The sequence below is a fragment of the Scophthalmus maximus genome, chromosome 3 (genome assembly GCF_022379125.1).
Source record: "Scophthalmus maximus strain ysfricsl-2021 chromosome 3, ASM2237912v1, whole genome shotgun sequence".
Taxonomy (NCBI): Eukaryota; Metazoa; Chordata; class Actinopteri; order Pleuronectiformes; family Scophthalmidae; genus Scophthalmus; species Scophthalmus maximus.
The window spans coordinates 9,139,138-9,164,587 of record NC_061517.1 but is presented as its reverse complement, the minus strand read 5'-3'; the positions used below and the strand labels follow the sequence as shown (position 1 = coordinate 9,164,587).

Below are 25,450 nucleotides of genomic sequence, written 5' to 3'. Positions count from 1 at the left end.
ATCTCGCAGTTGACATTTAGTTCCCGCTCAGTTTCCTGACCCACATTGGGCGGCAAAGTTGCACCAATACGTGAGATAAATTCTGCATGCAGGCGTTCTCCCTCTGCTTTGTTGCAGCAACGTATCTCTCCTCCAGCTAATGCACCATACAGGAACCTAAGTCCTATTTGGCTAATACATCATGCCTTCAATACACTGCTGTTGTAATGGATTTTATGAGGTGAAAAAAAACAACCTGTTAACACCTACAGGACCTCACAGCCTGAGGCAACAGGCTGTGCCACCACTTACAATCCCTGCGTTATTTATTATGCATCCTGTTTTTCAATTAATGTAATTTCCTAGATGAAAGAAGTGATTTAAGTTCCACGGGGCTCGAGAGGAAGAGGAACCACCAATGTCCAAATTGTGATGAAGTAGCGCTTGCTGGTGCTCTTCCAACACCACGCGGCTGCACTCCGCTTCCTCCAGGTTTGAGCTGGTTGGTAATTGGTGCGGAACTGAGCCATTCTCCTCCTTCCTCTCATCCCAGGGTTTGATGAATACTTTACCGCGCTCACCCTGGAGAACAATCGCAGGAACGTGTGGTTTGCTGAGTTTTGGGAGGAGAACTTTGACTGCAGGCTCCTAAGCGCCTCGAAGAGAGAGGATACCAGCCGTAAATGCACAGGTACACGAGTTTTGACATTAACAAATGAGGGAAATGTCTTTAGAAACACTAAAAGCTGATGCATGCACCCCCTCCTGTATGAGGTTGATGTGAACTTGACCCCTTTGTTTGCATTAGAAGCTGCAGATAGACTGTTGGGGTTTTAATCCAACCCCTCTTGTGTGCGGCTCAGCCAGGAAGTCTAACGCCAGGTGTTTCCACCCAGCGGGTGCAGGGCAGGCAGAGTTTATTATTAGAATAATAATGCACCACGTGGTCTCAGACATACTACAGTTACAGACCGTCTGCTCCTGTGGCTAATGTCCTGTATCTCTAAAAGTCCCATGTTCCCTCTATTCCCCCTCAACCCAGTCACCTTGACGGCGCAGCACGGCCATGACGTGTGTCCTAACTGCACTGCGTCAGAGTACACTTTATTTAGGTTGAAAATTACAGGGGGGGAAATTGCAAAAACCAAGTAAATATTGTCCCTGCCCCCATTCTGCTTTATTGCCATCTTTGTGGCACAATAGCATTAATGATAGTGTTGTTGCTAACGTGGATTCATGTTCTTATTACTTAAACTGCAGCTGCCAGCATTGTGACAGGCATTGCACTGCATTTATCATCTATGTGGATGATGCCTGTGATGTGCTGCGCTGTATGAATCTTACTTTCATACGTAATAACAGCCTGACACAAATTACTGTTTGTTGAAGGATTTGTGTTTCCTTTATCATCTCCTGTTTGGCATCTTTTGTCGTGCATCAAAGACAGAAGACGGTTGTCCCACTTAGTGTGCCCCACAAACCCTCTGTAAAATTACTATATAAATGTCTTTTATCTTTTCCTCAGTGCCTCTTAAGACGGCTGCACCACTGTCAATAAAGTCTCTTTTTTATATAAATATACCTCAAGCCAAGCTTGATATGTATGAATATTAAGTACAAACTGAAGGCTTTTGCATTCGCATGCTCTCAATCGAGCACTCAATGCATAGCAAAAAAAAAGGCAAAAAGGTTATGTGTGGGCAGAAATGTGCGTTAACTTCTGAAAAAATGGGCTGAAATGTCAGCACAGATTGCTTTTGACCTCCTTCAGTATATGCAAGTCTCCCACATCCTCATATTTGTCCTATTAACATAACCTGCTCCTCCACTGAGCTCCCGTTGTAAATTATGACCAGATATCACTGAGGAGAAAATTGTCTTTCAGTATTCCCTATTATCCTCTTGATGATGCATTTTTGTTATCTGGGAGCTTGAATATTATGATGATGAGGGTAAATATATAGATTTTTTTTAAATTCAACAGTAGTATTTTTGTTGATATTATTTTCATTCACTCTTTGAAACGCAGCTTTTATCAACCAGGGGTGTAAAAAAATGTCTAATTCACAAAACCAAAAGTCCAGCAAGGTTTTCCATTATGTATTCAAGCAGTGTTTCAGCAGCATGAGGCAAAACCTTTTGAGTAGCCCGTAGTGAAAGAGCAGTGCACCGGGAGGAGGATATAAAAGAGCAGGAAGTCACTGTAGAAGAGCATGTTACTAAAGTTCACGGTGATCGTCGTCACCTTGCAGACGGGACAAATGACATCCATTCTTTGCAGCCTATAACTTTGTAATACACGCAGTAATTCAATCTGAATCTGTTCTATTTGCCACAAACGTGTATCTCACAGTTGCAGCTTGATATTTTCCACCATCTTATTTTCTATGCCACATTGTCCCTTTAGTTTTCAAAATTCAGGAGCAAATGGTTAATGGAGGAATAAAAACAAAAAGAAACGCAGCGGGCGATGATACGCAGCGCTGAGAGAATCTAATGTCTAGTGGCTTGTGGTGTATTTGGCTATTAGTCATTCCTCTTCTTTCTTTTCTTCCCTCAGGCCAGGAGCGCATCGGCATCAACTCCAAGTACGAGCAGGAAGGGAAGGTGCAGTTTGTGATTGACGCGATGTACGCCATGGCCCACGCTCTCCACAACATGCAGAGGGACTTGTGTCCTGATCATCTTGGCATTTGTCCACAAATGGAGTCCGCGGAAGGAAGGACTCTGCTGAAGTACATACGCAACACCAGCTTCAACGGTGAGTGACACACAGGATGGATGCCTACAGGATGTGTGGATCGGAAAAAACAAAATAAAAAAATAGTTTGTCTACTTACATTTTGGAGACTTGGTAAACCTTATACTTATAGCGAGCAAGTAAAAATTAGATCACTGTCTACTTTGTTTTATCGAAATCGTATGGAGTGTGTTCTGTCCACCACATATCAAGATATATTTATATAGATACAAAATAATTGAGCAAAGTGTAGATTTGAGAAATACACTAAAATAATGTTTAAACATTCGTGTCCACATCCGTCTCCAGTGTTGAGATAAAATACAATTTTGAGCAAAACTAAATAATGTAAATGGGTAATAATGCCAACTGTACCACCTCCTCGTGTTATGCATCATATGCAGTTGCTTGTGGGCTGGCTACAATTTAAATTTGCATTTAGATTCATTTATGGTTAAAAGCATCACAACATTTTCTGGATACATCCAATAGTTTGAGCCCGTGTGATATATTATGGGTCTATTAGTACTTGAACCTCTGTATAATTCAGCCCTGTGCAGAAAGTGATGTGGATGATACTTAAGAATTAATGGTAAGTAGCTATTAATGACAAATGCACTGAAATGCAGCGGTGGAGGAAGAGCGAGTGCCAGAGGGGGGAAGGGTTTTAAACAAGAGAAACCTTTATCCTTACAAATTTGCTGGCGTGTGTCAGTCAGTGCTCATCAGAGCCTCGTCTGAAGTGCATTGTGTCTTCACAAAATGTTCCGAATAAGATTATTCTGTTTAAAGTGGGGAATCTGTGTAATCTTCTCAGAAAACTAGCCTGCATTTAGATGTAGACCCGGCACATTGTGTATATAAAAAAAATAAAAAAACACTCCACTGTCTTGAATTTTGAAGGCACATGTGGGACATAGATACTTGTATGTATAGACGGACGTCTTATACTAAAGATTCACTGAACATCCAGGTCTTTTATTTAATTTCAATGTTTATTTCTTGACTTTGTGTTTGTGTTTATTTCCAGCACTAAATTTCACACTTAATATTTCACACATAATATCAACCTATAAACCGCTGTCTCCCATGGCTATACCATGGACCTACTGTAGACAGGATTTCAAAAAGCATTTGCTTTGAAAAATATGAAAAACCCTTTAAAGGATTTTTATCATTGCATCATGTATTTCTTTATTTTCTCTTTCGCTTTATAATTTCTAGTCTGATAACGAGACCATTTGTTTGACTCCATCATTCAGTCAGCGATCCGTTTGATCACGTTAATGGATTTCTGAAATGTGGAGGCGTTTGGTTTGGTTTGGTTTTGCCAAAACTGATCAGTTCCGAGTCCCCTCACCATCATTCATCAGGCCAGGCAGTGGCTGTCAGGAAACCAGCAAGACGAGCAGTTAAAGCTAAAGCGATATCTCTCCTTACTGATCTCAGAACAGCATTCTGTTCCATAGAGGATCTGATATCGCCTGTTTTGCAGTCATATCATAATTATTTTTGTATTTCCGTGATTTCTGAACAGGTTTTGTTTTGCTGGTGTTCATGCACTTACCTTATATGAATCACTATCTTATTCTAGATGGCTTAATCCCTTCATCTCCATTCTCAATGCTTTCACAAAGCTATGACTGGCTCCTTTTCCTCCCATTTAAGATGTAGATGTAGTCAGAGGTCTGTTACCAGCCTTTGTTACAATCTCTTCAAGCCTTATATATATAGAACAAAGCTAAAATCCCCCCCAAAAAAGACCAAATGCATTATTACATCTCTCAATACTTTCTGACTTCCTTCCCGTGCCTGTGGCTTCCATTTGTTCTCACTCAAGACATGACTTAAACAGTGATAGTCGGAGTAACTAGTGCATTGTTTACAGTATTTACAGCAGTGGGACTTTAACAAAATAAAACTAAAGTGCCCATGTTCATATTAATGTAGGAACTTGTCATCCAGTGCAACAGTGGTGCTCACTGGTGTGATTTGACATAGTGTTTTGATACTGGAGGTCTGTGGCACAAAGGAATGACATATAATGAGGGACATTATGCTCTTAAAATGATCCTGATCATTAAAAAGTTTCTAAAGATTTCTAATAATGTGCATTTCCTATTCTGTTGTTACGTGTTCAGTGTGAGCACCACGATAGATAAACAGTCATTATTTATGTTCAAAAATGTGTGAACTTCTATCAGTGAGCTAAGTGCTAAAGAGCTGCCTGCCTTTGTCTAATTCTGTCGCTATGGCAGCAGTGCAGAGTTCCAGCAGGCAAGCAGCCCTCGGAATTTAAGGTGGAACCCAAAAAACTGAATATAGACAATTGCCTGAGCAGTGCTAAAAAAAAAACGAGGAGACCTTTACTAAGTGCAGATTCATGCATGGGATTGATAAGCTGCTGTTCAATCTCAATAACCATCTGCACTTGTGCTGACTTTTCTGGGTTTTTCAGCTTCTGAAAACCATTTAACCTCAGAGTGGCTCTGACAAAGACGGTTCATTTAACTGAGTCAAATATAAGATCTCTACCTTCTCCATCTCCTCCACCTCGCCGTGTCGTGCTATTATACTCTGTCCTTTTTTCTTTTACCGGCGAGTGAACGATGTTCTCTTGCAGCTCCGTCGGGCATATCTCACTGCCCCTTATTGCATTTCGACTGGAACCCCGCACATTATCCTGTGTTTGTGCCACCGTTAATGTATGTTTGAGAGTGAAGGAGTGTGGGCCTCCTTTGTTGATCTCCCCACTGCGCCGGAGTCACAGAGCTGAGGAGTGAGAGGCAGAAGGAAGGGGGGGGGGGGAGAGGAGAGAATAATGATGCGAGAGAAACACAGCAGTGGATCCCCAGTCCACCCACACTGCTCGGCACAGCACAGTGGCGGTGCACTTTTGTCATGTCTTAGTTCAGAGCCGGATGCAAATGCATAAATCTTTTATCTTAGACAGCGCTCTCGCTAAGGTGTCTACACCGACAATTTGGTTCCCTTGAAAATAGCCAGTGGAAAAATAGGAAGGAATTTCTAGTGCCTTCTTAACTGCACACACACGGACACACCACTTGATTATTTGCTCTAGAGCTGAAGAGCTTCAAGTGCCCTATCACTTTACTGTGTAACTGTGTGTTTGTGTATGTGTGTAAGCTGTTTTTTTTTGCTGGGGCGTGGAGTAAGAATAGTAACCCTGTCAAAGTTATTGCTCACATGAGTCAATACCTTGTCAACATCTTTACATAGCGTGTCAACAAGTCGGCTGTTGGGTGGAGGCAAAAGTGACAGGACCGTGACTTCCGCCCACCAAGTTTTAGTTTGGTTTTCATATTGAGGGATTCGCAAGTAGAGTTTTCAGAATTCGTTTCCAACTCGTGTCCGTTGTCATTTTCCGTGCCGACACATGGATACAGATGAAATAGTGCTGGACTTTTAAATGAAAAGACCAATGGTTCAAATGACTCCAGCGGTGCCATTTCTGTATTGTTAATGTGGAATATGTCTGCTGTCGCTTTGCATAACTGCAGATAGTGAGGGATTTGTGGCTCTGCCTCCACATGGAAATGGCTGCTTATGAAGTCTTATGAACTGACATTTATGCACAATAGTGCCACAAAATCGAAAAAGTACATTTGGTTGCTTGTTCACAGTATTTTATTTAAACGGTCCCACTGGACTGAAAAAGTTTTTTGTGTTTGTTCTTTTACTATTTAAGCCTTTCTTGTTTCACAAGTCTTTTGCCTTGAAACTTTTGTTGAGTGTTCAATGACAAATGTCCTTGGAAAAAAGAAAAACTGAAATTCCCTCCAGGCTGAAAAATAAGGAAAAGGTTCAGTGGCCCTCCGTCCGAAAGCCACGAGCTCTGTTCTAGATACAAAAGACAACATGTTCCCTAAAGTGTTTGGGACATTGGCTGCTGCCCCTTTCTCTGCACTTTTTATAGCCAGAGCTATTAACGTACTTAATTCCCATGCTAAGTGTTATCAGCCCCCCCGTCCCATTTCAAAAATGGTATCTCCATTCGTGCTAATGAACCACTGTAAGAAGTGCCAAGGTGAACAGACTTTTAAAATGCAGCACTTTATTCATTCTCTCCCAACGTTGTGCGATGGCAGAAATTATCTCATTAACAATTCAGACCTCATGTATTAAATAAAGCGCAACCATTGTTCCCATTAATGCCTTTCAACAGTCACTGCTGCGGGGGGGATCACACGTTGAGTGACACCTGCGTCAACACACCACCTTGCACACACTCTGCAGTCGTGGGGATTGTTTTATCGAGTTAACCTGCACACAAATCCACACAAACAGTACACCGACGTAGTCACAACTGAGGCAACTTCACATAAAAATAATCATTTTTTTCTTCTTCTCATGCGTAATGTTTCAGGTGTCCGCTGTCCTCTCTGAGCTAATTAGTGAAATCTTCAGGGCTCTGCTTGAGACAGGCTGCTCCACACTGAGAGCAGATGGGGACCATATGATGCTTTGGCTGACCTGTTTATCCTCCCTACATCTCCTGTTGTTGTCCACCGCTCGACTGAAATAATAATAATAATACATTGCTGCTTTTAAAATGCGTTGCTTTTAACCCAAGGAGGTGCGCGCTCATCGTAAACGGCGGCCGATTGCTGATTTCGCAACGCAGCGGGGAGTCCACGAATCGAATCATGTTCTTAATGTGAAAATATTTTTTCCGCCAGTTACCATAGTGCGGCCCTGATGATGCACAGCAAACAGGTGAGGAAGTGCTGTATTGGTCAGCGGGGAGCTCGCCTCCCAGCACCTGATTATCATGAAGGTTGAGGATATAGGTCATGGTTTTTTCGAGGGACAGACGCACACTCTTCTGTGGTAGCATGGAGGCCACCGCACAATAAGAGGCGAGGGGTTAGAGGTTCATGCTTTTTCTCTCATTACAAAAGGTGATGTACCCTCGAACGCCAGCCTCTAACACTTTTCTGTTCTGCTGTCGTTTTGCCGCATGTCCTCTCCCTCTCACTCTCGCACAGGCAGCGCCGGCACCTCTGTTGTGTTCAACAAGAATGGCGATGCTCCAGGACGCTATGACCTGTTCCAGTTCCAGATGACCAACTCCTCCACCCCAGAGTACAAGGTGGTAGGACAGTGGGTGGAGAGCCTTCAGCTCAGGGTATGACAGTTTTTCGAATACCTGGAACACAGGCGACTTCAATGTTTTTGTGTGTGGTGTATCCAAACAGCATATCAACACTTGATGCAAAAGATTGTTTGATGCGTTTCCGAAAATTTAAATATCTTATGTGACAAGGAAGTGCACATTATTTGCATTTCAAATACGGAGAGAGCTCGGCTGCAGACAAGCTTTACTTACAGTCTAATTGATGTATATGAGATGCAGAAAAAAATGAATCTGTTTGTGCAATTTAGAAAAAAAAGGAAAAAAGTGCACTCAGCGGATAATTCTTCCAAAATCCTGCAGCAGTAGTGTTTTCCTCCAACAGTTAATGTAGAAACATGTTCAAACACACATTTTAGTTGATGTGTTGCCTACTTATGTTGTCAAATACTGAAACACATTCCACATTCCTACATAAAGCTACTCTCAGACTTTATCTAATAAATAAAGTGTTTATAGTTGCACTTGAAAGACGAATTCCTGACAAGTTAGCAGTGTCCCAACTGCTGCTTTTCAGAAGAGAATTTCTTTTCTTTTTACTGAAAGAAGATTCTGTGTGAATAAGGATAAAAGGCAGTAATTTTAGTCTGTCACATTTTTTGTCTGCTGTTTATTAAGTTTGATATGTTTGTACCTGTAAGAGGATGTTAGGGCAGGACTAAAACATCACAAGGGACTCGATTAAAAGGAGGAAAGCAGGAAGAAAAACCGTGAGGTTAGCTCTGACTCTGTCGTGGAGGATCACGATTCTCCCACTGCATAGGTTGGAGGAGTGCCGGTGAAGGAGAGTGGGAGGAGGAGAAAAGAACATGTTCTTAACCCAAGTGTCAGAACATATATGTTCAGACTTTGGCAGCAGTGAGCTGCTGAAGATGTTGATGTTGTGAGAAATTGTCGCCTAGAGAAACAACTGATGTTGTGTTACAACTGATGCTGAGCAGCTTTTTCCTGCAAGTTTTACTGTACTGTACATGACAAAAGTCAAATATCTAAATTTAAGGTGCCAGAGTGTAATATAAATCATATAGAAAGCTCTTGGCACCTCAAGAATTTTATTATAAAAATAAGTGAAAATGCAATTTCATTTTTGGCATTTCTAAACGATAGGAGTAGAACCCATGGGGTAACAGAATGGATGAGTCATTTTTCATTCCATAGGATCCTTAAATAACTTTTACTCACCTACCTAAAAAAATTTTTTTTAAAAAGAATACTTGGTCGGGGAAAAGCTGGATTAAAATGACTCGCGTTGTATGATAGGATGACACCTGAGCTGAATTTTTTTAAATATATTTCTATGGAACTCAGATTACATAAAAAGAAAAGAAAAACATGACATTTACAAACAGATGAGTTAGCATTAGCATTAAAGTGCTCTGGATCAGAAGAATTAAACTAGAGGGATTTGGGATAGCACATGTGGAACGATGTCTGTTGCTGGATCTGTTTTAGTGTGATAAATGCTGTTGCGTTGCAATATAAATGTATTGTATTACTTTGTTCACAAACACATATAGAGAAATCTAATTCCAAGCTTGCCCTTGAATGATCCTGATACACTTTGCCATCTTTGATGAAGTTCAATGCAATGCCATTCCAGCTCAGAGTCACACAGTTGGAAATTAACTGTAAAATGATCAGCTATAGCAAAAAAATGAGAACTACAGTATAGCAGCCATACGAGTCCAAGGTGTCCAAAAAAATCTTGCTTCTGGTCTCCATGGAAACAGAGCTTTTGGTCTCATTACTGTTTCCACACTGTGTAATCGGGAGGTTTTCCAGAGAGCACCATTTATTGTCCAAATAACAAATGGCACCTTCATGCCCCCAGATAAATGGCAGACGATAATCTACACAGACACCACAGAAACAACGCATTTGTCATAAAAGTGTGTGTGTGTGTGTGTGTGTGTGTGTGTGTGTGTGTGTGTGTGTGTGTGTGTGTGTGTGTGTGTGTGTGTGTGTGTGTGTGTGTGTGTGTGTGTGTGTGTGTGTGTGTGTGTGTGTGTGTGTGTGTGTGTGTGTGTGTGTGTTTGTTTGCTGCAAAGCTGCAGCTCTGTATCTGCAATTATAGGAAGCCGCCACATTTGGAGGAGGCTGTGCTATTTTTGTCCTCAACTGCACTCATGTTATATATGATAGTACAGTATATTTGTACCTGGTGAAGTTTTTATCTGCTAATTTTTATGTTGCAGAGTTAAGATTTTACAGGGGTTATGTGTCAGACTATTTCTTGGAGCTTTCCTGGAGTCAAATAGTCACCATGACAATGCCAGGACAACCATTAATCACAATCTTTTTTTAAGTTTAGGATAGAGCCAGGCTATAAGTGTTCCCTCTTGTAGCCAGTTTCAGCTATCGCTCAACAACAAATTGAGGATACATTTCCCAAACTGTTGAACTATTCCCTTGAGTCATGAATTCCCTTCCCTCAGCAGAATTTATCACAACAATTAATTCCTACACCTCCATTCTATGCTAGGCTGTTGTGATTTTATTGCAGGCATTAATACAGCGTTTAAATCTGTGATATCAGTGAGTAGTTTTACAGGACAATAAAATATGTTTAATAATTTTACCCCTATTAAACTGATCTCCATATCTAAATGCTTTTTGTTTATTGAACTCCAATTAATTGATCTGGGTTTATTGGGTGACACTGTGTGTTGCTGAGAAACCGCCTGAACCGTGTTTCTTTAATCTGCTGGTGCTTTTAAAGCCATGGATCAGTACACTTCCATAATAAATCAAAAGATCAGCTCTGAGGTTTATGAAAGGTTTTTCTTTTTACTCCCTGACAAAATATGTAAGAGCCCTAAAAAATTCAATTTCTTCGTGGGTTTTTTTGGCCGAGTTGTACATTAAAACTACAGTTTGAGCTTAAATCATGAAACACCTCAGGGCATTTTCGAATTGAAGATCCAGACATATCTTCAGAGCATCTGAATACGGCCCTATTTTTTTATTTTGATGGCGAGATCATAAATCAAAATAGCACTGCAAAGTCTAAATGAGGCATTTTGCAATCCCAAATCCCATTCTCCTTCCTTCTCATCACATATTTCATACCTCACTGGCTCCTGTATTAAAACATAATGTCTTTTGCATTTTCACATTTCTTTATTTTTATTTCACTGAACAAAAAGGTAAGCTCCGTTGCCATGGTGATTTCAATTACTTTCAAGTATCAGAGAAGGCAATCCCTCTAAGAAATTGGCAAGCAACATGTTGTTCTGTATTAGCTTAATCGTTTTTTTGATTGAATTTTTTTAGCTTTTTGATTGCATTCTACCTTGTTTTTGCAAAGAAGGCAATTTCATTAGATCTGTGATATAGTAATTAGTGGCCAGTTAATAGGTTGTTTGAGTGGTAAATGTCAAATATTTTTCACCACCCACATGGTTTCTTGTCTTTATCTGTAACCTTGGTTTATGTGTCTGTTACTAACCTTCTCTCCCTGTGCTGTGTGTCATCTCTCTCCCAGCTGGAGGAGCTTCAGTGGCCAGATGGGGAGCAGGATGTGCCCATCTCTGTGTGCAGTCTGCCCTGCAAAACTGGAGAGAGGAAGAAGAGGGTAAAGGGCATGCCCTGCTGCTGGCACTGTGAGCTATGTGATGGCTACCAGTACCAGTACGATGAGACATCCTGCAGACTGTGTGCCTACAACATGAGGCCCAACCCCAACAGAACCGCCTGCCAGCCCATCCCCATTGTCAAGCTGGAGTGGCACTCCCCTTGGGCGATAATCCCCGTCTTCCTGGCCATGCTTGGTATCATTGCCACCATCTTTGTCATGGCGACCTTCGTACGCCACAATGACACACCGATCGTGCGGGCGTCGGGCCGAGAGCTGAGCTACGTGCTGCTGACGGGCATCTTCCTGTGCTACATCATCACCTTCCTCATGATCGCCATGCCCGACGTGGCTGTGTGTGCCTTCAGGAGGATCTTCCTGGGCCTCGGCATGTGCATCAGCTACGCCGCGCTGCTCACCAAGACCAACCGCATCTATCGGATCTTCGAGCAGGGCAAGCAGACGGTTACGGCCCCGCGTTTCATCAGTCCCACCTCCCAGATCGCCATCACTTCCAGTCTGATCTGCGTGCAGCTGCTGGGCGTGCTGGTGTGGTTCGCCGTGGACCCGCCCAACACCATCATCGACTACGATGAGCAGAAGACCGTTAACCCCATGCTGGCCCGCGGTGTGCTGAAGTGTGACATCACAGACCTACAGATCATTTGCTCACTGGGCTACAGCATCCTGTTGATGGTGACCTGCACCATATACGCCATCAAGACAAGGGACGTACCGGAAGACTTCAACGAAGCCAAACCCATTGGCTTCACTATGTACACCACTTGCATAGTCTGGCTGGCCTTCATCCCAATATTCTTTGGCACGGCCCAGTCGGCAGAGAAGGTGAGTCATTTATTTCTCTCTCTCTGTCACCACCCTTCTCTTTGTCTCTCTCCCTCCTCCACAAATTTCCCTTTCATTCGATCTGCCCTGTTTTTATCTTGTCCAAACAAGGAAATGCAAGATAAAAAGACAGACAACGGTACATACACACACACTCACATGTGCATGTACTGTTATTGGTTCATTTTCTTTTTGATTTCATGTTCACATGGTGCCCATGGTGCAAGGAAACCCACACCAGGACCGTCGCAGACAAAAATAGTCATATACAGTAAATGCGAAGGAAGTGTTGATGATAAGCACTAGAATCCTAAAAAACGAGTAAGGAAAAAAACAGAGTTATACGGACGGGGGCGCCCGCAGATCCAGGTTCCATTATCTTAGCTCTCAGGCCTTGGGCTCAACATATACTATAATGCCTTATTCTGCAGTGAGAGACAAGCGGGTTGAGGCGGTTTAGAGGAAGAGGAGGGTGAGGAACTGCAGGAGGAGGAAGGTAGGGAGAAATAGCGGGGTAAATAGAAGTTTGATTCAACACATTCCATCTCCTGACAGCTGCGCTCCACTCAACAAAGCATTTGACACTGGGTGCTACTGCAGTTGATTGAGAATATGACATTTTGACCTTCTGTGCTAGTCATTGCTTATCTCACCAGCACTGGGCAGAATACAGATGCATTCATCTGCTGGACTCGTACGTCGCGCGTTGCCGTGTGTACAGGACAGAGCGGAGGGGGAAGTTTTCCACTGACAGGACATCAATGCTGACAGGAAAGTGTTACTCCTAACCTTTTGAGAGGCGCACCGCTCAATACCCTTCCTGCCAAGCTGCCGCCCGAGATGGATCAGAAACTGATTTTCCTCATCTCAGTTTGCTGCTGATTTCACAGATGAGTTACACCCTCGGCAGCGATTAGGAGTTCATTATGTTACTCGCGGTGACGAGTGAGGCAGTAATGTGTTTATGTTTCCCCCTTTATGCAGTTAACTCTTTCTTCACTGCGGCTCCTGCCTTACACTCACCTCCAGCTCACACCACACTTTCCTGCCGTAATGGCCTTTGCGGGCGCATTTCTCCTCACTCCCCAGCGACTGCTGGTGAGAAGTGCTTTGGCATGTCTTGATAACATCCATTGCAAAAGCTGCAGTGTGGTTAAGGTGAAGTGAAGCTACGTTATGCATCATTTCAGCCTGTGCTTTCTGCTGGAGTTTTCTACATGCATCTGTATCTGCTACTACTGTATTTAACTGGTGGTAAGATTCCTTCATGAATACTTTACTAAAATAATGGTGCAAAATTATTGAAAATGATGCGGTATCCATATCTGCATGTGAATACACTGCTGGAGGCGTAACGTGGTACCGTATCCTCACTTAAAGTTTCCTGGCCCTGTTGTGTTTTTTGTGTGCAGATTTTTATGGCTCAACACCAACACAGATTGGAGTAATCTCTCTCACCCCAGGCTGTCCCGAATCGAAACGCTGAGATGTTTGACCTCATGTTGTTTTGTTACACTGTGTTGTAGTAGATGTAGTGAGTTTCTTTATCTCAACACCATTTACATGCCCTTATTTTCCACACCTGTGACTCCCTCTCTCTCCCTCCGATTTGCTCAATCAAACTCATGTTGAGGGAACCCATGCGAAAATGGACACAAACAATCACAGAACCCACTCACACACACACACTCACATACACACACACACACACACACACACACACAAACACACACACGGCCGCCTCCTGTGCACCTGCGTGTGCTCAGTCGGCCACTCGGCACTCTCAAGTTAATGACTGTGAGAGTCACTAGCACCAAAATTCATCTGTCCTCGGGCCAAGAGATGAGCAGACTTTTGAAACAGACTCCAGGCCTGCGAGTCACTTCAACGCACACTCGGAAACAATCAGAGAACAAACAAATTTGCTAAATATTGTCATAAAAACTTTTTTTTTTCTTAAACATGTAAAAGGAACTTGCAATGAGATTTAAGGGAATGCTCTCAGTGAACATGAGCACTCTCTTATTCTGTAACTTTTTTTATTTTTGAAAACCACAGAACATTACGTTTCTCAGGGTTCAGAAGAGGAGGGTGGTGATATAATGAAACACTTTCCCTGAGGCTCAGAAACTTTCTAGTAAAACACCCTCTAGCTCTGGTCCTGCTTTAAAGAGAGCGTTGCGTCATGAAGACTCACCTGCTATACAGCGAAACTCCCATAATAAATAAATAAAATTGACATGTATGTCTGGAAACCACTTAGGCTCTTGTAAGATGTCTCCTGGACCCACATGAACTTCTCCAAGATGGGCCGTGCTGCCAAGCATCATTAGCAATGACTAACTATACTTGGCAAAGATGCTCTCATTCCATCTCTCAGGTAAAATGAAAATTGCAACTCATAATCCTCCTGTCTCTCTGCAAACAACTGCTCTTGACGGGAGTTCGACCTGACACTTACTCCAGAGATGTGGAAATTGTGTGAAATTCTCCGGGCTTATCAGTTTTATGCTCGAAGTGGACAGCTGTATTGCACCAGGAGCAGACTGCAGGCAACCAGGTATAACTGGTCAAATGTAGTCGCAAATTGCAGACACAATACAACTGTTGTTTTTATTTAAAAAACTACATGTAGAACATCCCTCGAGATGGAGAACATACCATGACCACCAGCTTGACGTCCCTGTTTTACACCGCTCAGAGCTGCAAAGCAGAAGTCATGATAGCGTGCTGCAGTTGTCAGTTGTGGTTTATAGAATTAGACGAGGGTGAAAACTGTGATGCAGAAAGCGGCAGGACTTTTTCATGTGTTTGGTTTTATGAGTGTAGGCAAATAACCTATAACAATGGTGTGTATGCAAAACGATAATGGCAAAATTAACTAATTTAGTTTATTAATTCTCATACACAAATGACTAATTCGAAATAAACAGGTACTGTACAATGTGCAGGCGTAGGCAAAAGAGCCTTGATGGCTTTTCTGGGAACCTTCTTCTAAAAGATTAGAAAGCAAGGTGCAACCGACAACTACATAATCAAATTTGTTTTTTAAATAAAGGTTTTCCTTTACGACCTCACCTAAAAAAAATGGGATCCGAGTTTGATTGGGAGCGATCAAAATTTTTGGGATTCATGACTGTTGCAATAAAAACATGATTTCCCTTATTGAAGAAAAAAAAAAGCATTACATTGTGAGGACGTTGCTTTTCTGCAGACACAGCATGTGTTCTCCTCTGCACCAGCACTAAGTCTGCCACAGAAATGACTTTGTTTTCTTCAAAGCAGTATCTTTGGACCTCTGGGGCTCACCTAAATTTTGGCCACGGTCTGACCAGTCAGCAGTTTTTTTCCTCCTCTTGGATGCTTGATAAATAAGAGCAGTGATTAGAATACCGAGCAAAACGCAATAAAGGCCAGTGTAAACAAAACGGCACCTTGTCCTCAGATTAGATCAGATTTTGATTATTAATTGGCCTCCTCTAACACAAGCTGAGCAGGTTGTACGTCTAGCAGCCTCTTCATCTTCCAATCTTGATGTCCAGAATCGGGGACCTCCCGTGCAGAGTCGGAGTGAAGGGAAGACTATCCACACAGGAAGCCGTGTCTCCAATATGGAGAAGGGCTTTGTGCAGCACAAAGACAGACAGAGTTATTCATGACACGAGGCAGGCGAGAAAGTAGGCCACCCAAAACAACCAGAGACATCCAGGTAGTTGAGAGGAGACTTCAAATACTCCAGATCCATTATTGAAGGCATTCTCTAATGGGGCAGAGAGCATCCTAATTGTCACTTTAAGAATCATGTCCTTATCTCTGTATGCATTTATAGTAACCATCGTCAACTGAACTATACCCAACTAAATTGCTTTTGCAGTAAGTAAATCCCTGGTGGGCGTAATTATGAGAATTACCCTCAACAGCTTTTTGTCTAAATGGAAAACATGCCATTTGTCGTGGCTGGCTGTGGGCTTGTCAATGAGATGTAAAATCTCAGAATCAAACGTTTGATTCCTGATGAGGATGTTAATTAATCATTGCTGTGGCTAAAAATAGAGCGTTGCCAAGCAGTTGTGAGAATGGCTTCATGTATTTATTTATGTTAAAGCAACAGAAATTAATTATGAATGTTCTGTGACAAGCTAAACATTCGAGTGGTGGGTGAGAGGGGCAACGAATTTGGGTCAAGCTCATAAAGAGGCGCAGAAAAAACCCTGTCTCTGTGATTACAGAGTCAGGAAAAAATATTTTAGTTCCGTGTGTTTGTGTGTGTTAGTAGCTGCATTAGAGGGAGTATACAAGCCTATGTACCTACATGTTTTTTTTTGTGTGTATGTGATGACTATGAGTAAGCATCTAACTCTTATTGTGCGTTTCCTCCCGAATCAGCTGTCCTACGTGGTCAATAAATCAGTTCTGATAGGGTCAGCATTGCGGTGTTAGGTATCAGAATCTCGTTTAAAGCTTATTCCAGTCGTGTTTAGTCGCTCACACCAAACTCTGAAATGTTGCTATGGATACCAAACAGATTACCAACCACCAAACATGGAAACACAGCACAGGGTGGAGATTCTCTGGTGATTTTCTATGACACCAAGTGTATTCCTTGCAACACTTTAAACACTTGGCACAATATCTATTTGCAAAGGCTGCAAATTCACACATTTCTGCCCCCCCACCACAGAGTGCATACAGTTATTAATGCATGGTGCCCCGGCCAGATGACTGCCTGTGATGCTGCTCTCCACAGACAGACAGACAGACACGAGGGGATGGACGGAGGAGGAAGCAGCTGAGTGTATTGCCATGTTGATGATATCAGGCATTCGAGTGATTGGTGGAGATTGGAAGACAAAGGCATGACTGGCATGTAAATGAGTCTTGCATGAAAGAAATTACCATTAGTCGTGATGTTTACCAGGGAAATACTATATGCAAATGGTGGCATTTCTTCCTCTCAGTGAATCAGTGAGCAGTTCGCCGCTCTGCAGATACTCTGTGGTGGGTAATGTGCTTACAGTTGTGTCCTCTCCCCGTCCACATTGCCAGTGGCTGACTTGAAGGCTGCATATATATATATATACGTGACATCGGATGCTTTCAAGTGCAGAAGATTAGCGGGCAGGCTTTGGTGATGTGCTCTTGAAACAATAATGTCCCCTCTTGAATTGATTCTTTCTCCTCCAAGACCCCTTAAATCAAATAACAGGCTCTTGTGTGTCTGCTGAATTACTGACTTCCACCAGCTCTCAGTGAAATGCCTGCCATTTAATGAAGTCACCATAGAAAATTCATGTCAACCTGAAACATTGCGTGATGTGGGTTACGCAAGCTCGCAATTACAAGTTGACAACTTATGTAGCCTCTGAAAAGGAATGTCATGAAAAGAGAAGGTACGAGTGTGAGGCTCACATGAATGGTAATGTTGTGAATGATCATATCACTTAACGCACTGAGAGCCTTTGACGGGCTGCACTCCGCCGCTTGCAGAGCTGCAGATAAATGAATGCAGACCTGCTGTATACCGCAGCTACAGCGTTCTGAGTCCACGATAATTCCTTTATTGTGTGCTACATTACACTGGGCCCAGCTACAAGAACAGGATGGAAGATGGAGGAGGAGGAGGAGGACGGCGAATAAGCAGTTCAGGGGCTGTAGATGGCCGAGGTCAAATGTGTGCAAATCAAAAGCATGTCTCCAGTGTTGACCTTAAAGTCCAATCCCTAGTGACTGTGGTGAGAATCAAGCAAAGCGAAGTCAAACAGGCAAGTCGAGTCATGGCTCAGGTCAAGTCATGTGAAGTTCTGCTGGTGGAACTCACATTTAAATCAGTTCAAATAAGTTCGTTTTATTTTAAACATTTACAAAAATGTTGGAAGTATGATTACAGCTTTCCATGTTATTGTTATTTGACATTTTGTAGCAGTCACTTTAAATTCAATTTGTCAATACATAATATCAGATCTCGGCAAACAAATCGTCGTGATTTGTTCGTTCCCCTGACATGAACGATGTGCTGCGACTAATTTGTGGTTGCTGGCGTTTCTGTGTTACACGTAGCATTTTTGCTTCTTTATCTCAGGTAATGTTGCTTTATTCTTCACTATATAATGAATAATAATATAATTCCCCGACGTACATTTAAACTTACACTTGTTCTGCTCAAGCACTCATAGCTCGCTCCTTCTTCATACCGCTGTCATCTTCTTACTACCGTCAACAGCATTATCCTTGAATCCAAATCTCAATATTTTTGGCCTTGCTCCCTTCCTGATAGATGCCTTGTGCGTTGGCTCAGTCCGACAGTCTTCTGCTTCCTAGTGGGTTGCCAGGTTTGCACATATTGCACTGCATATCCCAGAATCTTGTTGCAAATACAAAACGCGATGAAAAATGCAAAAATATGTCATTGAAAGAGTCAAGTCCCATCGAGTCATCTGTGTTACTGTTGGTCAAAGCAACGCTGACGTCTTCGAATGTTCGACTTGAGTCGAACCCGAGTCCCCTACCTCTGTTCAACTGGAAAATGTGGTGAGATACAACATCTGATACGAAAGGAAAACATTTGGTGACTGCAAAAATGTTGTTGTCCTGCTCAGTCGATCCAGTCGAGGGTTCTAAGTGTCCAGAGTGGTAGAAAGAGGCCGTGTGAGGACAGTCTGAAGTCGAGCTGATGTTTCTGCTATTGTCATTAATACGCTTGAACTGACTTCGACTTGAGTGAGTTGCTGCAGGTCAGGCTTTAATAAACATGCTGGATTATGTTAGTGTGCGCATGGATGCCCCCATCCCCACAGCTATACACACAGCAAACATGCAGACCACCTGAGACTCTGATGATAACGTTCGATCATTAAAACAAGAATTTTATCGTTGAATTTAACTGTCAGTCCTCATCAGGAAGTTTTGTATTATACTAGTTTATCAAACAAACATATCCCCTAATGACGTAGACCCTTGGGATTTTTCTCTGCTAGGAATTGGAAAAAGGCCGACCAATGAACGTTCATCACTGGATGCTCACATCTTGTTATCAGGCAATGGTTATTATTAGGTATTTCCTCATTGCTGTGCTGAACTGTGTGACTGTTCTGTAATTGGCTCCGGATGTCGAAGCTGTCCTACCCTTGTTTTTCTTGATAAGGATTTAAATGCTACTCCTGAGTTTTTTCTCTCCACCCTATTAAGATGTTAAATCAAAGTCCATACCAGAAAGTCGATGAATTGTCCATTCATGTTGTTTTCTGCTCTTCCAGTCCGAACTAAACATTTCGTTTTACCTGTCTGTGCTTTCCTTTCAGCTGTACATCCAGACAACCACCCTGACCATCTCCATGAACCTCAGTGCCTCAGTAGCACTGGGCATGCTCTACATGCCCAAGGTGTACATCATTATCTTCCACCCAGAGATGAACGTACAGAAGAGGAAGCGTAGCTTCAAGGCTGTGGTCACAGCTGCCACAATGTCATCGCGTCTGTCCCAGAAACCCAACGAAAGGCCCAATGGAGAGGCAAAGACGGAGCTGTGTGAGAACCCCGCCGCTGACCCCATGAGTAAGTGTCCCGCCGAGACAATCGCGAGGCCTCAGGTCCGCATTCATATGCACAATACTCATTCAAGCTTATGTTGGATCGCAACGCTCAGAAGATGACTTCTGTTCAGAATGAATTTAGATTTAAATAGATAATTCAACATAGAAAATAAAGTCGGAACATTTGACATAACTCCCTATTTGTCGTTAATAAACGGGTTTCAAACATTTAACAGAATTGAAACACTACAATGTAGTTATGAGCAGCTACAATATCATTTTTAAGTGCTTAACTTGTTTCATGAAGATTTATTCTGTATACCTACAACAGTGTTTCACTAAGTTATCATTATCTCTTTATACACCTGCCTACACTTATTAATAAACACATATATCTGCTTAAAATGATTTAAACTTAGTGTGTTCTAAACCCTTATATGTTTAAATATTAGCTGTATTTATACCGCTCATGAAGTGATAGATCATCCTGCTTTATTAATTGTTGTTACCATTTTGAAAGTGACTGAATGCTGTAGTAATCTATACTGAAGAAAACATGAATGCTTTTATATGTTGGTCACACATAATCCAAATCTTTGTTGTGAACATTAGCATCGCAAACACATGCTTGTGTACATCACATTTCATACCAAGTATCAGTGAGCTAAACACAGTCAATTTGGTTTGTTTTCAGTGATATATATACAGTATATATATATATATATATATATATATATATATATATAACCTGCACAATAACAGTGTCTATTGGTTTTAAAACTTAATTTTAACGGAAGGGCGGATGAGATGTCTCTATTCAGACTCATATCTTTCTCATATATCCTTTCTTGGTTACAAAGTCCCATTCCTGCCATTTAATTGGTTTGGGTAAAAAGTAGGTATAATATCCTATAGAATGGACCAAGTTATCTTGTTTCCTGATAAGTGGTCCGACCTTTAGCCCGTGAGCCAAGGCACAGTGAATGAGAGAAGATGGGGGACTTACTCTGCAAAGAGATTTGAAGAAGCAGGGCTTTGTCACCGGGAATGGAGGGAGATAATCTGCCTCTGTCGCTGTGTGTTACTCACACCACCCTTCATCTGAAACAGTAAGCATGATCCCGTTAGCAAAGATAATGCCGGGTATTAGTATATGAGTGGGATAGCCTGCATACCTCCATAGATAGGTGGTACAGTGTTTGTTTTGGGTAAGCAACACCAGCATTAAAAGCTGTATTTCAGGCCAGTGTTGCCATGGAGGCTCTTGGCTTTTCTCCTGTTGTCAGGATGAAGACGGGGATGATTGACAGATCATGCAAATCGCACATCACAGGCTCCAAAGGCCTCCTCTCCTGCAACGCCTCTAATCACACAGAGCGATCACGGCACCCACAGGTGCGCCAGCCCCTCAACCCCCCGTTGAATTATGCCTATGAGATGACAGATCTGCCCAAACACCCAACAGTTGTCACGCTCATCCGTCATGAGCGGAAGGAGCTTCATCTGTGCGTGTGCGGTGTGTATAATCAGTGTGTGACTGAATGTGTGAGTTATGCACATTCAATCAGAGAGGGGATGCAAGTGTGTCAGGGGATCGGGAACATCTCCTTGCCAGTCACACATGTGGCTCATTGAGAACCTACACATTCTGGATAGAGGGTGAAACCTAAACATCTGTCGCAGCAGCACATCAAAAGTCCCCGAGCAGGGCACGTGGTCTGTGGGAGGCCCTCCCAAAAGTGCACCGTGTCATCTGCTCTGCGTGTCTCTCACCTTCTGTCTCTCCTACATGGATGTCTTCTCGCCTCGTCGCTCCTCCCCGCACACTCCCCTCTCCTCTTGCCCTTCTTTTTAAGCAGCAGTGGAAGTGACATTTATTAATGGCGAATTTATGTGCATGACCGACCCGAAACCTGAACTGTGGCTCGACCATCCCCGGGGACTGTCAGTCAATTCCTCTAAACATCAGAGTGCCGAATGCCTCCCCTTCACCGCCAGCGCCGTGTGAGACGACGTGGAGTGATTTGTGGGATTAAGAGCATTAACAGTCCTGCAGATTTCCATTGATATCGCTACAGTGTAACATCGTCATGATTATGCCACTCTCAGGCAGGAGGATTTATCGTGGAGGTGAAACAATTCACTGCCCTGAACAATTTTTTGCAGATATAAATTGACCAAAACAGGCACATGTGGAGGCTTTAGTGCCTCCCAGGAATAATCCATTTCATCAAAAATGACTGTTGTGGTGAGAAAACACAACCTAACAAACAGCAGGGCAAAAGATGAGTAATCATCAATATTAAAAATTTAGATGATAGTGCAGGTAGATCTCAGGGATGACAACACACACAGACACACACACAGACACACACACACACACACACACACACACACACACAAGCATCTTGATCAAACTGATGGCTCTTCCTGAAGCCTGTTTGTGGTTTACCAGCAGGAATCTGTTGTACATTGACTAATGTTTTATTCATCATCCTTTCTGGCCAAACGACAAAATGCAGCTGTAAAGAAATGTTATGACTTTAATTGCATAGCCCATGGGAGTTGGTCGGCATAGCGACATTAAAGTAACAGAGTGATAATTTGTAACAATGTCTGTGATTAAGAAAATGCATATCAAACTGAAAAACGGCAAATGTGCAGATACTGTGTGCACATCCTTGTACTCGCTGTTCCTTGTACATCATCACACCCTGGCCAAATATCAACCCAATCCAAATACTAGCCTTCACTCCAGAGACTGAAACAGCCTTTTAAATGAAGTCCTGACAAGCCAGAATGACCTCAGTTTACAAAAGAGCCGTCTTCACTCTAAAGGTTTGAAACTCAAATTGGTTTTCATAACGCTGGATATACGAGAGGACAAACACACACACACACACACACACACACACACACACAGCACCCAGGCACTCAGCCACATGCAGATACGTTTCCATGGCAATGCAGACTGGGATCACATTGCATGCCCTAGCATTTGTTCGGTGCCCACTTGTGTGGTATTTGTGTTTTTTATCACTAGTTAACATCTGAAAATAGATTCTCAGGCTTTTCACGGGGGCACTGCGAGATGAAATGATACACTGGGCCACTGACGGCACACATCCGATGATAAGGAGGCACAGCGGCGTAGCACGAGTTCCCCAAAGTGTACACATTCTAAAGATACATTTTTCTTCTGCTGTTTGTCTCACAAAGTAAATCTTAATCATTTTTTGTTTTTTAAACTCTCTCCTCAGGTCAAGCAACCAAGAAAACATACGTGAGTTACAACAACCTCAGGATCTGATCTGCTTGCAAACGAATGCAGTTTGATCTTTATCCGTGATCGAAAAAAGGGGGAAGGGAGCAGCAGCGGAACAGAGGAAGACCGACAGAGAGAGAGAGAGAGAGAGAGCGCGCAAGGCGTCCCAGTACCTGCAGTACCTATGCACCCCAGGACGGTGGATAGCATCTAACCTTCATCCAGACATGATACATGAGTCCTGGCGGGAACTAGCACAGCTGTAGGCCAGTGTTGTTGGGCCTCCAGAACGGAAACTGTAGTTTTTAAGCCTGTGTTGTGGCCCCCTTGTCTCTGACAGAGAACAACTTGCCTGCTTAAAGGGGCCACTGTGAAGGAGGACGGACGAAAAAAGGAAAACAAAACAAAGGGACCACGGATCTGCTTTCAAGATATTTTCTTTTGAAATGTCATCAAAGCCATATTCTCATGGGGTCTCCATTATCAGATTTCTGTTTTGTATTGTTCATGAGTGATTTTTTTGTGCCTCTTTTTTCCTGAAGTTGATTTTGATTACCTTGAACAGCAAGCTCTGCCACATACAGTATTTTTGTTTTACCAAAATCAACTCCGATCAGTCCTAGATGATTATGACGTTAGAGTGATGGGCATTGTAAGTATATATTTTTTTGTAAATATTTGAGAGTATTTTCATGTTTGGAGTACAAACCTAGATATCCAGTCTTTGTTCAATTGGATTTGGATGGTAATGAGAAGCACCACAAAGTGTTCACTTTGCATGTGCCAATGTATGTCTGTTATATTTGATGTCAACAAAAAAAAAAAAAAGAGTGAAATAAATTCTAAAAAATGATAATGAGCTTCAGCATCCTTCTGCGGTTTGTTTTCGTAAACTTCAATAAATGACAGCATATGTCTTTAATCTGTGGTTGGATTGACCCCCCACCCCAACCTGCAAGCATGTTTGTTTTACATAGTTTTCGTACTTTATTGAGTGACATTATTATCGGAGCAACCATGCAAGTATGTTGTGGTATCTGTCAAATTATGAACATGTAATAAACTCTTTTTTGTTATCTTTTCTACAATTAAACCAGACGGCAGAACAAAGTCATTTCTGTGCTCGTGCGACGTGTGAGTCTTTGTGTGCGAGTCGGCATGTTTGTCTTCTCGTGGCAGGGCCAGCGTTTGGCTCGATGTTCCAACTGACGTATGAATGGGCATTATTAATCGCCAGTGTTGTTTATGGGTTTGTGTAAACTGCTGGAAATGTCATGCACTTGTTTACCGTCTCTCGCCCCCATGACGGGCCACATTAGGCGAGCTCACTGAGCAGCGCTGTCACGCAGGGACGAGACCCCTGCGAGAGGAGACGATGTCCACTCGCCCCTTTGCTCTCTCTGTCTCATCCGTCTCTCTTTTTCTCATTGTCGCTCCTTCCACTTTCTCGCCACCAGTCGCTCTAACATGAATAATATAACATGTCGGATCAATTTTATCCTGCTGATGACCGAGCTCACTGCTCTTTGTCCCTGTCTGTGTCTGCCTGCAAGCGTACCCTTAGTATTTTCAACATTGATTATGATATAAAAACATGGATAGGCCACTCATGAGGGGACTTCTGTTTTCTCCCTCTAGGCTGGTACATGCACGGGCAAATGATGTATGACCAAGAGATGCTGATTCCTCTTCTCTGTTCGTTTGGTTGTGTGTGTGTGTGAGATGGAGAGGGAACGGGATCCTTACCCACACAGGTTTTCTGTTGTTTCTCTTTCCATTCGTCTGGCATCTCCCAGCTCCTGTGGGACCAGATGGTCTTTACTTCTCATGCACACAGTCTGTCATTTTCTGTTGCACACGGCCAAGAAAAATCCCACTTATGCCCAATTAAGACTAGCCGCTCCCCCACCAAATTAATTGCCTGTGTCAGTGTCTGCGTGTAAGTAATCAGTAGGGGCTGAACAGAGTTAAGATTAGCAGCTCGGGATAAAGTAAAGAGATCTGAAACGGCGCGAAGCAAAAGCATCCTGGGTCTTGATACGTGAAGCGAGCAGAGGTCTTTGGCATGCAGAAAATATTTAGAAAATCCAAGCGCGACTCACTCGGGGATGGTTTTTTCTCCTACTTTAAATAGCGTGAGGTATGGTTTTACTCCAGCGCCACACTCTCAAGGCTCCTGCGCGAGGGGGCCCTGCGCGAGGGGGCCCACCTGCTCAGCGTGCACCTGCTCCGTGGGCAGCGGTTTCCTGGGAGAAGGGAGAGGGGAGAGCATCAGAGGGACGAGACTAATCGTGGTGGACTGAGAGGAAGGCCGACTCCGCCGGGGCTTAAATGTTCCACACTCTAAGGACTGTCAGTCGCG

At 42.8% G+C, this 25,450-nt stretch overlaps 1 protein-coding gene across 14 annotated transcripts in view; it reads left to right on the top strand.

Moving 5' to 3' along the window:
* Positions 1–24,164, top strand: part of LOC118317221 (metabotropic glutamate receptor 7) — an 89,634-nt gene extending 65,470 nt beyond the window's left edge. For all 14 annotated transcript variants that reach the window (XM_035645723.2, XM_035645732.2, XM_035645731.2 and 11 more), the window contains 6 exons: positions 533–670; positions 2,540–2,740; positions 7,729–7,868; positions 11,359–12,294; positions 19,593–19,845; positions 23,084–24,164. In XM_035645723.2, the coding sequence (XP_035501616.1) occupies positions 533–670; positions 2,540–2,740; positions 7,729–7,868; positions 11,359–12,294; positions 19,593–19,845; positions 23,084–23,133 (1,718 nt within the window). In that variant the 3' untranslated portion in view covers positions 23,134–24,164. The remainder of the gene's footprint in view (positions 1–532; positions 671–2,539; positions 2,741–7,728; positions 7,869–11,358; positions 12,295–19,592; positions 19,846–23,083) is intronic.
* Positions 24,165–25,450: the final 1,286 nt, after the last annotated feature.